Source organism: Sinocyclocheilus anshuiensis, unplaced genomic scaffold, assembly GCF_001515605.1.
Source record: "Sinocyclocheilus anshuiensis isolate Anshui unplaced genomic scaffold, SAMN03320099.WGS_v1.1 scaffold735, whole genome shotgun sequence".
Lineage (NCBI taxonomy): Eukaryota > Metazoa > Chordata > Actinopteri > Cypriniformes > Cyprinidae > Sinocyclocheilus > Sinocyclocheilus anshuiensis.
This window is the reverse complement of record NW_015548245.1, coordinates 387449-399614: the sequence shown is the minus strand read 5'-3', so window position 1 is coordinate 399614 and position 12166 is coordinate 387449. Positions and strand designations below refer to the sequence as shown.

The following is a 12166-nucleotide window of genomic DNA, read 5'->3' as shown; positions in this document are numbered from 1 at the left end:
GACATTTAAAACAGCTCTGGATCTGAACCATAAAATCTCAAAGCAGCTTAAAAAGTAGTGCAAACAAGTGGATAGCAAATAAATGATAACGCTAATGAAACATAAAGAAATACTCTGTTAAGTACAACATCTGTAGGATCATTGAAGAAAGAAACAACCTAGATATTCAACACAAGAACATTTTATTTTTGATAAATGCAGATGTAAACATGAACGTCGGTGTGCTGCTGTGGGCTATGAACAAAACTTTTTTTTTTTCGCCCAGCAACATTTAATTGAGTTGCTTATCACAGGATGATGTTTACACATCACTTTATGTGAATCACGTGTCACATTTTATGAATCACCATTCACATTGCAATTTCAGGTTTAGACAAGTATGAATAGCTTATAACGAAAAAATCAGGCAGTTTTAACAAGCACCAGATCAGTTGAAAACAAAACAATTGACGTAAAACAAAGCCATACCTGCACACTTTGTAACTGTTAATATGTTTATCAATGCCTTATATCCCCAATAAAACATTGGCATTGGGAATAACACACAAAAAATACTGAATTTAAACAGCATAATACTGATTTGCACCTTAATTTGATTAGAAAAGAGAGTAAAATAGGTGAAAATAATTTTTCCCCACAAATGTACCTTACTCTTTTTGACAGAGCTTTAAACATTTTTTAGTCACAGAGAATAATCAACTGATCAGTTTAGGTCGGCTGTGACAAAGTTTAGCACCCTCTATTTTTGACTTGATTGTCATCTCCCTATCAAATCCAAATACCCCCTCTCAAAAAAACAAACAAACCTCAAAACATTTAATACAGAAGGCAGTTCAACTGCTAAACTTTTCTAACATTTTGTTCTTTTAGAAAATGTTCGAAATATTACAAAATTTAAAAATAATAAAACAGAAAAAATGCCTGAAAATCGAGCCAATAGTCTCTGTGAGATCCCAACTGGTGGACGCACATGGATATTCAGCGAAGCTGGGAGATCATGGTAACGTGGTGTGTTGATCAGCGAGCATCGGGTTGTGTTTGGAAACTCATGTGGAGGTAATTCAGACACATTTGAATGCCCTGTGAAAAAAAGAGACATTTCAGTTTATGTGACTATTTCCTTCAGGAAATAATAGCAGAAATAGTTTTTTTTTTTTTTCAACTATTTGCTTACCTTTGCTATACTTCCTGTTTATCATCATTGCAATTCCCCTCCCGTTTGAGTGCGTCGCCCTCACTAGATGTTTCCTCTACATGAGCCAACATGTCGGCCATCAAAGCCTCCTCCAAACGCTTCCGCACGCTGTACACCAGCTCCTCTTGCTTTCTGTGACCATAAAATTCAACTGCATCACTGTCTTACATACATTTCGCACACATACATACGATACTGAGCATCATTCAAAGGTCTGAAATACCTGATATCCTCGTCTGTGACGATGAAGGCCTTGCAGAGAGGCTGAGCCGTGTTGAGCCACACTCCAGGGTTCTTCTCCACAGCAGCAGACAGCTGGCCCGTGATGGGAGCCGCACTGGTGTGAAGAGCACTGGCAATAGCTGACAACAAGGTCTTATCTGTGCAGCCAGGGCCCACTCCTTTAGTGTCGTGAAATATTATAAAACGAATTAATTTTATTAGCATCCTTTAATTTAACCTCTATTTGACTTATTTTAGATATCATATTATGATGCTACAAGAAATTCATAAAAGAAATTAATACTTTTATTCAGGTAGCAGACAATAAATTGACAAAAGTGACAGTAAAAACATTTAGAATACTACGAAAGATTCCTTTTTCAAATAAATGCAGTTCTAAGTTAGTTGGCACAACTCTGGACAAAAAAATGAAAGCACTTTCTATTCATTAAAGAATCCTGAAAAATCTGAAATATTGAGCAGCACAACTGTTTTCAACACTGATAATAAAAAATAATAATAAGATGCTTCTTGAGCTGCAATTTAGCATATTCAACTGATTTCTGAAGAATCATGTGATGCCGAAGACTGGAGTAATGGCTGCTGAAAATTCAGGTTTGCATCACAGGAATAAATTACATTTTTTAAATATATTCAAAACAGTTATTTTAAATTGTAATCATATTTTACAACATTGCTGTTTTACTGTAATGTTGATCAAATAAAAGCCATGGTGAGCATAAGAGACTTCTTTCAAAAACATCCAAAAATCTTACCAACCTCAAATTTTTGAAAGGTAGTTTTTATTTATTTATTTTTTAATACAAATCTGTAAAAATCTTAATTATTTTTTGCATATTTATATTAATATTATATTTTATAAAATATTTTTTTTATTTAAAATAAAAATAAATTGTCAAACAAAACAAATTTAATAAACTCTCTGTAAAGTTCTCTGTACCGGTATAGTTTTTGTGTGTGTGTGTGTGTGTGTGTGTGTGTGTGTGCGCGCGCGCTGCGCTTTTATTTTGACATTACCATATTGTCTTTTATTTTGAAATTGTCAACAGTTATTTCTTACCCTGGCCTTGAGTGTGTTCATCTGTTTCATGTTAGCGCCCTCTGTTTGGGCCTTGTCTGCTGTTGTTTATGTACTCTGGCTTACTTTTGATTCGTTTTTGTTTGCTTCTCTCGTTTTCTTCAGACTTCACAAAGTAATGGAATATTGACTTTCGTTTATTCTTGATTAAAATAAACACACTTGGATTAAGTTCTTCATCTTGCACAGATGTACCTTGTAAGCCTTTGGGGAGATCCATTGTTTTCACCAACTCCTCTGCTATGTCAAAGGCATTGAGGCCACTCAACTTCTTCTCCCAAAATAGCTGTAGATGAAAAAGTATATTAGCATCGTGCCACTATGACAAACTACTATTATCATTGAATAAAACCTAGATTAGATGAGTATTACCTGTCTGGGCTGGTCAATGGCCTTCTGTGGGTCTGTTTTAACCTTATTGCTGGGGTGGTTGGTAACTTTTGTGACAGGCTGTTTGAAGATGGAGGCCGTCTGTCGTACTGGGAGGGACGTATTCAGGTCGGGTTTACCCTATTAAAGACGGAACATTCTTTATTACCCTGACGAAAAACAGTTTTTTGATGGGAATTGCTGGTCTTTTACTGGATATTGTTGCAGGCAGACCAGCTTGACCAGCAAAACTGGTTTGAAATAGCCTTAAAGAAATAGTTCACCCAAAAATGAAACTTTACTGGTCATGTACTCACCCTAAGGCTATCCAAGATGTAGATGAGTTACATGCTTAGCATTTAGCATTACATCAGTTGCTCACCAATGGAACCTCTGCAGTGAATGGGTGCTGTCAGAATGAGAGTCCAAACAGCTGATAAAAACATCACAATAATCCACAAGTAATCCAGACGACTCCAGTCCATCATTTAACATCTAGTGAAGTGAAAAGCTGCATGTTTGTGAGAAACAAATCCATCATTAAGGCATTTTTTTTACTTTAAACTGTTGCTTCTGGACAAAATGTAAGTTTGTAATCTATAATAACACTTCCTCCTGTGAAAAAGTCGATCCCCTGTTGTCTTCTCACATTAAAATCCACCAATATATTTGTTTAAAACTTTTTTTTTGGACTATTTTCGCTTGTAAAGTGCATATTTCTCTCCTGATTTAGATGAGATTACTTTTTCACTGAAAAAAGCAATATTATAGATGGAGCACTTGTATTTTAGCTGGAAACAGTGGTTTGATGTTAAAGTCGTCTTAAGGTTGAATTTGTTATTACAAACACACTGCTTAACAAGATGTTAACTGATGGACTGGAGTGGTGTGAATTACTTGTGATGTTTTTATCAGCTGTTTGGACTCTCATTCTGACGGCACCCATTCACTGCAGAGGATCCATTGGTGAACAAGTGATGCAATGCTACATTTCTCCAAATCTGTTCTGATGAAGAAACAAACTCATCTACATCTTGGATGGCCTGAGAGTGAGTAAGTTTTTGGGTGAACTATTCCTTTAATTGGTTTTAAATGCCATTCAGAGATAATTTCTCTTTACTGAGTTACCGAGTCAAACATATGATGATTATGTTTTTCTGAATATGAAAATGTTTGTTCAAATAACATTTATGAAATGACAATTTATTGCAGTCGTCTTACCTTAGTCTGGCTATTGTTGTCATATCGGGGTCTCTGTCTGTTCTTGTTCAGTTTGCTCATGAGCATCTTGCCTGTGCGGAAATCAAAGGAGCTGAGATCCATGGAGTTGCCAAGGTAACGGGCCAATTGAGGCTTGCTCCGGAACTTCTTCCCAGTGGGGCTGGCGAGGGGGAGCAAAATAGGACACATCTCAGAGATCTGATAAATCCGTATGGATGCAAATTTGGAAAGAGAATGGGTTATGGTGACAGCAGTTGCATACGGATATATTAACACACAATATACGCAAACAATGACATGCAATGCCTAACTTGGAACGAATTTTGATAAATCCCAAGCCTGTGATGACGAAATGACAATGTTATTAGACCATGAATACTGTGAGGACTAGAACGCTTTCTGCTTCTTAACACTGACAATATGACGCCATTAAAATCACATTCAAAATGTAATTTTAATGCTTAAAACACACATGAATTGATACAAATTTCACCATTTTAATGCAAATACCTGTTTGATTAATATATAGTTAAATATAAAATAATTAACTGCATTTAAAATAATTATATCCTAATTTAAAATAATAATAATAATATACATTTTTTTTATATAATGCTGCATATTTGCTCTAAGAGCAGTTTGTGTACAGAAAAAAAAACCTCAATCTATTCTCACTTTTAAATACAATTAACTTTCTTATAAATGTAGAATGAATACAATCCTGTACTGTGTCTAGGGTTTTCAAACACTTGCACTAGATGACTTCCTTTTAAGTGCCCTAACATGCTCTGTAAGCTGTCCCTGTCAATCTTCTCTGCCAAATGTTTAGATTTGTTTCGCATAGTTTGCGATAATAGCAATACTGTTTGTCTAGATCTCAGTTGACATTCTTCACTAAGCAGATGCACTTCTGCATCTGAAACAAACACGGTCCTTTCAATCACAATCCTCTGTTAAAAGTTAGTTGGCACAGGTGTATGCAAAGATGGGTTCACTGAATATTCTGCATGATGATACCATGAAGATTTCGTGCTTGTTTCAAGTTCATGCACAACTCTGGACAAACTTTTTGGGTTTTAGTCAATGGCTCTTCAAGCTTGTCAAGGCGTGCAAACATGTAACAACATAGATGGTTTTTTAATTGATTAAGTAATACGATACCACAAACTATACAAACGACCTGCCTCCCCCCTCTCACGCCTCTGTTCTTCCTCTTCTTCCTCACCTCTGCTAAAAAAAGAACAGTCGTGTCTATTTATGACATGTTGTTGATTGGGAATTCTCTGAAAATAGATTTATTCAGACCATGAGACATAATTTGTTCAATTTAACAGTTGATTATACCAATGGAATAGAGATCCAAACGAATCATCATTTTTAACTGGTTCTTCAGAAGCCCTAAACAGTGTATGCATGCATAATTTCACTGCAGACAATGCTGCAGTTCAGGAATCTCTTCGTTATATTATCACAGTATGAGAATTTTGCGTAAAGTCAATCAAACAAATGCATTGCCAGTAAATCCAGAGACATTCTGACATTCAGACCATGAGACATAATTTGTTAAATTTATCATGATAAAAAAAAACATTCTAAACAAGTCATTCATTTTAATTGGTTCTTTTGAATGGTGATTCAAATCTGTTAGGTGGGTGAGTCATAAATGATGCAAATTTAACATTTCTGCAAACCAGTTGGAAAATTAATTTGCAAAAAAAAAAAAAAAGTATTCATTGCAAACACAAAGTTTCTCAAATGAATTAGTAAAGCAAACTTCTTTCAGCAGTCAGTGTCAAAACTACTATTTGTTCAAACAAATCTGACTTGCCAACACTACTGATAGGATGTCTGACACTTTTGAACAGCTTGCTTCAAAGAAAAAAAATCAGCTTTTGCTATGGTTACCACTGCAGACAAAGGCAATTTTTCTGTATTCATTTACATAAATTTAGTGCACTTTGAGTCTCTCTCTCTCCCCTCCGGCTGATTTTAGACTCAAAGTCTTTGACAAACCTGTAAAATAACTTTTTGTAATTGTGAACCGGTCTAGCCGAATCCTTAGGAAAAAAAGAGCCAATTCAATTTGGATGCGATTCACATGCTCAGCTGACATGCACCCCCACCCCCTTCTGAAATAAAGCACACAAAATCCTCTCCACAGCTGGGCCTACTTTTACATGACAATCCCCCCTCTGTACTCAGTACCTAACATAGCACACATGGCTTTCCCTCCTCAATCCCAGCACTCCCACTTTTCACTCCATGATGTACAGAGAGTCCATATGTGGCATGCTTATTATCGTATGTTTTTAATAAATAATACCTAGACCTCTCTGTAGCAATACAGTGTCTATTTTCAATAATGCCTGCTTTGTCACTTTGCAAAACGTTCCGCCATACCGTCGCCTCATCACATTGGGCTCTTCTGTTCAATGAAAGATACCTCCGCTTGGAAAATAGGCTACACTTATGCCTCATGCATCATCCAGATGCCATAAACCTGTAGTGGCACTCGTGGAATAATAAATGCATGCGTATTTTCGTTCGTTATGTTACCACAGTGTCATATTTTGCGTGATTGTGAATGTAAACAAATGCATTACTAGTAAAACCGGGGACATTTTAGCACAAATCTTTTCTGAAACTGAATGAAAGACTATGGTTGGTGAAAAAAAACTACGTATCTTACGAACATCGTGCACTAAAATGACAATCGCGAATGCAAATAGAAGCTGCACCTGGTCCAGCGCGACGTTAAAACAAGGTTAAATAAACAGTTTTTTTAAAGCTATTTTCATGTTAAGACAAAACACGCTTCCAAATGCTTAATTTTATCTGTTCACACATGTAGCCGAACAGGTCGCTTTGTTGCTCTGTTACATTAATTAGTTTATCATACGCCAAACGCGTTTTCTTTCTTTAAGACCATCGCCGATTGAAAGCACTGCGCAAACTAGTAGCCCCGGCAAAGCGAAGACTAACTAGTCTACTCAAATTAACAAACGCGATCGCTTTGCTCGTAAACCAGCATGACGATAAATGCAAGTGCGGATCTCGATTTAATACGTTTGCGATATTAATTCGGTTACTCTGTTACGGACAAATTAGGCAATGTTTAGAAATAACAATAAATCATAAAAGGAAACATCCTTCTTGTTTCATTAAACAGTCCTTACATTCCAACACTTGAAACTTAGTTAATATTTTACCTATGCATACCTTAAAAGTAAAAAAAAAACAAACAAAAAAAAAAACCTATGTCTTCACAGAACTGTCCACTTGGAGCAAATATTTTTCATCTGAAAATGTATTATATACAATATCCAGTAAAAAAAAATGCTGTTGAAATATTATGAGGGTGCAAAATATTTCAATAATGTTTATGAAATTCTAAACAACTGTATTGTTTTTTTTTGTGTGAAAATAGTTCATAAACAGAGTTGACCTTTTAAGTAACAGAATGGACAAAATTATCCGGTGGACTGTCAATTCTGTTACACTATTGTCAGCCATGTTACTCTACCTTGGTAACAGAGTTTGACGGTAACAACGGAACTGACAATTTTATTTTATTTTTTGTCAAAAACTCCACTTGCTAGCATAAATGCTAAGAGCACATGGCACCAATGAAATCATAATTAAAAGACTTTTAAATAACCCACTGTGTGATCAGTAATAAATTCTGTCTTCCTTTGATATTGTGGTAACAGTGTTGATGTTCTTCAAAAAAAAACTATTGGTATAAGAACTTTTTAGATTAAAATATTTTCTCAGAGAGAGCACACAGACTTTTCAGTGCTTCAGATCTTATCAGTGAGGGAAAGTGACATAATTGCCTGTATCTTACATAGTTGTGGGAGATAATTCCACCAATTTAAAGGCAAAGTATGGTACGGTAACAGAGTTGACGCAAGGTTTATGGACACACATTTTTATAAGAAAAAAGTTATTTTTAAACATTTTAATGTTGTAGAATTAAGTAAATTACTATTTAGGGCTTTTATAAATAAAATGAATGCAATATTACAAAAAGAAAAGTACAATAAGATATTTTGATGACTCAATGATACATGATGGAAAAAATGCACTGACTAATTCGGACAACAAGAAATCATGATTTTCAGCTATTTAAGACACTTTTTACACAAATTATTATAGTGTTATTGACTGTAACATCTTGTAATTCATAACAATAAGTAATAAATTGTTAAAATAATTAAAAATATAAGCATTTGAAAAAAAAAGCAGAAAAAAATAATGACTTCGGACACCAAATATACTGTAAGGCTGATGATACACAGGGCAACTTTTTTTGAGCAATGTTGCTTGGGCACTTTCTTATTGAGGATGGGTAACAAATGTATATACTTTAGATCGGTCGTGGGCCCTGTGTCTCACCTGGTTGCCCGATGATGGCAACATTGCCCAAAGTTGCCCGGCAACATTGCTCAAAAAGTAATTTTACATAACATAATTTCGGTTGTTCTTCAAATCATGTAAGATATTATAACCTTATTATTACTATTTTTATTTATTTTAAGCACAGTTCACTACTTGTTCTCTGAGGTTGCTGTTGAAGAAGTTGCACAGTAGGTTTCCTGCGCCAGTCATGCAGGAAATCCCACTCAAAAATCCTGTGTGATTGTGCTGGAATACGTGAGCAAGTTCTGCTCAGTTTTTCTTCTTCTTTTCTTTTCTTTTCTAAGGATTTCGGGAGAATGTCTTCTTTTTTTTTTGTGAGGGGCATTACGGCGGAAACCATGGTAACATTTTGTATAGGTAAGATGCCTCCTCAAAGAGGCGTTGATTTCTGTCAACGTGCAGTTTATTAAGAACAATGAATATATAAAACAAAACTAAATGTTATGACACGTGCATAGAGAAACATTACTATTTATTCACAAAAGTAACAACATCTTTTATGCTCAATGTGCAAGCTCAAACTAAGTGATGTGCTAAGCATTAAACACTCCCTTTACATAAAGACAGCAACTTATTAGCAAGACATGCTAGCTATCTGCAGTCTGATAATACACCATTAGGACATTATGAGATATTATTCAACCATAGCAGTACATAAAATTAAGTCTTAAAGTGACAGATAATCTGGCTGATGTCGCATCATCAGTGCCGCCTACTGGCTAGTCAAAGCATCAGCTTTATTTGTTCCCTGTAAAAATGCACAGCAACCGCTTTCCACAGATCAGATCCATAAGGAGTTGCTAACTAAGTTAAGTCATCCTTCTTGAATTTGCCTCTAATGTAGGGAACATAATCCAGAATCAGCCGCCAGTCTGTAAAATGGACAACAGCCAGGCCACCAACTGTAGCCCATCCGACCAGCGTGGGAACCCTGAATTGCAAGAAAAGAAACCAAACGTATGAAAAAAAACTATAATTACTAATTAATAGTTACTAGCATGCTATTCTAGAATTATAACAGTGGAAACACATGCTAAATGTCAGATGAGCTGCTTGACTTTTAAGTTAACATATTCTAGTTAACTATTTATTAAATCCAGGATGAATTTACCACGTCCTGGCAATGGAGACATATTTGGGTCCGATCCGCTTTATGATTTTTTGCATCTTTTGTATCTTGCCTTCCTCTGTTCAGAAAGTAAACATGTTCAAATGGCTGTTTTAGGACCCCGGGCTGTCCGTTAATAGCCTGATAGAAAATTCTGGAACTGAGGATACTGTATATGCATAAAACAGATTTTTAGAGTGTGAATAAATGCTGGGGATGTGTTATTAACTGGTTTGAATAAGGATTATGAAATGCACAGGGACGCAAAAAGAAAACTGCAAAAAAAAATGTTTTTTACTATAAGAGAAAAATCTGATTTACAAGAAAAGCCCTTTTAATTTTCGCTCACTTTATTAATTTTAGTTTTGTACTATATTTATCTTTTATACACCTGCTCCTACCGTTCTAATGCATGTTGTTGGTATTTTGTTTGTACATGACAAATTGTTCAATAAAAAAAAGCACAAAATAGCTAGATCTGGTTAAAATAGTCTGGCTAGCAGCTGCATAACGTTAACTATTTGGAGTTAGCGTGTAGCCTACAGATTTTGATCAGTCCACCTAGAAACAACGTTTAACAACGTTAGCTGGCTACATCGAGCACTTCTGAGAAAGATATAGTCTAGAAGTTAAGCAGTTTGCGCGGTAGGTGGTTTTAAATCTTTGAAAGATATTCAGTTTTGCTCTGCAACGTTTTATGTTATGAATTATGAAAGACCACATAACTCCAGTTCACAACAATGACTATAACGTTTGTATGACGATAACGACACTGAGGTACATATAGCTCACGTTCAGAATAATTTTTTTTTGTTTTGTTTACAGTTGATGAACGATTAAAAAAAAAACATTGACAGCCAATTAGGATCCTCGCGCTCCCTACTCACTTCTCTTTACTCCAAGCAATTTTCGGAAAAGACCCTGTTTTCATACAGTCTATGGAAAAGACACGCAATGGGAAGACTTTTATTACAATGTTTTTTTTTATTTAACTCATTTGAAGGTATACAAGATCCAAAGCAAGACATTGAAAAAAAAAAGTATAATTCTGTTATTAAAAATGGCACATTTATTGCTACATTACTGTTATATACAGGACAGTTCTCAATACCTACTTATATATATATATATATATATATATTATATATATATTTATAAAAACAAAGACAAAAATAATAATAATGACAAAAACCGGAGGCACTCTGAAGACAAAACAGCAGTATTGTTCATGTCCCTACTACAACTGCAAGACACCAGGTTCTGTAAATCATCTCAATTCTGATGGAAATTATGGGCAGCAATCTTACTTCGGTACACGACGATTCATTCAGAATGTTCACTCAGTTGGACATTCAAGAGAAGATGCTTCAGGGATAAAAAGAAAGTAATTTCAGGCAGGAGAATCTTTGATGACATGACAACCCTCCTTCAGCATCTAAAGCATTAAGCGAGAGGCAAAAGCAAGTCCAGCACTCAAATATTTTATAGATATTTTCAAAATGAACACTCATTTCAGATGGTATCAGCTGGCTAAATTGAGAATCACTCATAACAGTCTAGTGCTTCCGGCCCCCATCTGATGAATCGACAAAGATCCTTCAATTTTCTCGTGTGCTTCACAAATCACAGGACACTAGCGTCTTGAAAGAAAAAACGAATTCCAACCTATAGTCGAGCCAAAGATGACAGGAACGAGAATCCTAAAATTGCCAAAAAGGTGCACACACAAACACAGCATAATAATGAGGATGAAAGACTACAATGTTTCTAAATTGCAGATTAAATACTACACAGATGCTTCCAGAAAGAAAAACAAAACAGACATTTTTGCATTTCGAAATAATAAAACAAATGGTCATGTTTACAATGAAAGTAAGTTTAGGCACTGACAAGGCATCACTCTCAAAAATGACAGTCTTGAGAATAAGAAGGCCACGATATATAAATGTTCAACAACTTTTTATCTTCATCAAGAATTGATATTATGTTTCCATTATACTTTAGGACAACCTAAGTTCAGTATCCCCCTTACGGTGAAATGTTATTACTCAGAAATCATATCCATTGTGGACATTGTGACAATTACATAGGTTATAACACCATTCCTTTCCTACATACAGAATTCAACATCATCTCACGCACACAACAAAAAATGGGTTGAGACGTACACCTTGAAATGACCATATGAATCAACTAAACTCACAGTAAGCCAGTCTGATGGAGACGTGAGAGTGTTTACATTTGAATATTACATTCAAACAGGTTGCATTATGTGCATTGGCAAGACTGAAATGATGGTGAATGCTGCTTATGCACTACACCTTTGCCTAAGAACACTTCTATTGACGTACGGTTCCCTGAAATCAGGAAACTATCACGAGGATTTAAACCTCGACGCGCCCCAAACCTTCATTATCAATTCTCTTTATCATTTCTTCGTTAGCATAGAACTATCGGAGGGCGTCTGGGATAAAAGTAACGATGGGTCGCCTCACCCAAACCTTACGTTTGTGAAAATGTAAGCAGGGTT

At 35.4% G+C, this 12166-nt stretch overlaps 1 protein-coding gene across 1 annotated transcript; it reads right to left on the bottom strand.

Moving 5' to 3' along the window:
- Window positions 1-279: 279 nt before the first annotated feature.
- On the bottom strand, window positions 280-7137 carry LOC107655167 (methyl-CpG-binding domain protein 3-like). Its single transcript, XM_016442591.1, has 8 exons — window positions 7111-7137; window positions 5268-5389; window positions 4107-4266; window positions 2889-3026; window positions 2712-2802; window positions 1419-1596; window positions 1175-1327; window positions 280-1080 (listed from the first exon to the last, which is right to left on the bottom strand). The coding sequence occupies exons 1-7, from the start codon at window positions 7135-7137 to the stop codon at window positions 1180-1182; spliced, it is 864 nt and encodes a 287-aa protein (XP_016298077.1). The 3' UTR covers window positions 280-1080; window positions 1175-1179.
- Between the last annotated feature and the right edge of the window lie 5029 nt (window positions 7138-12166).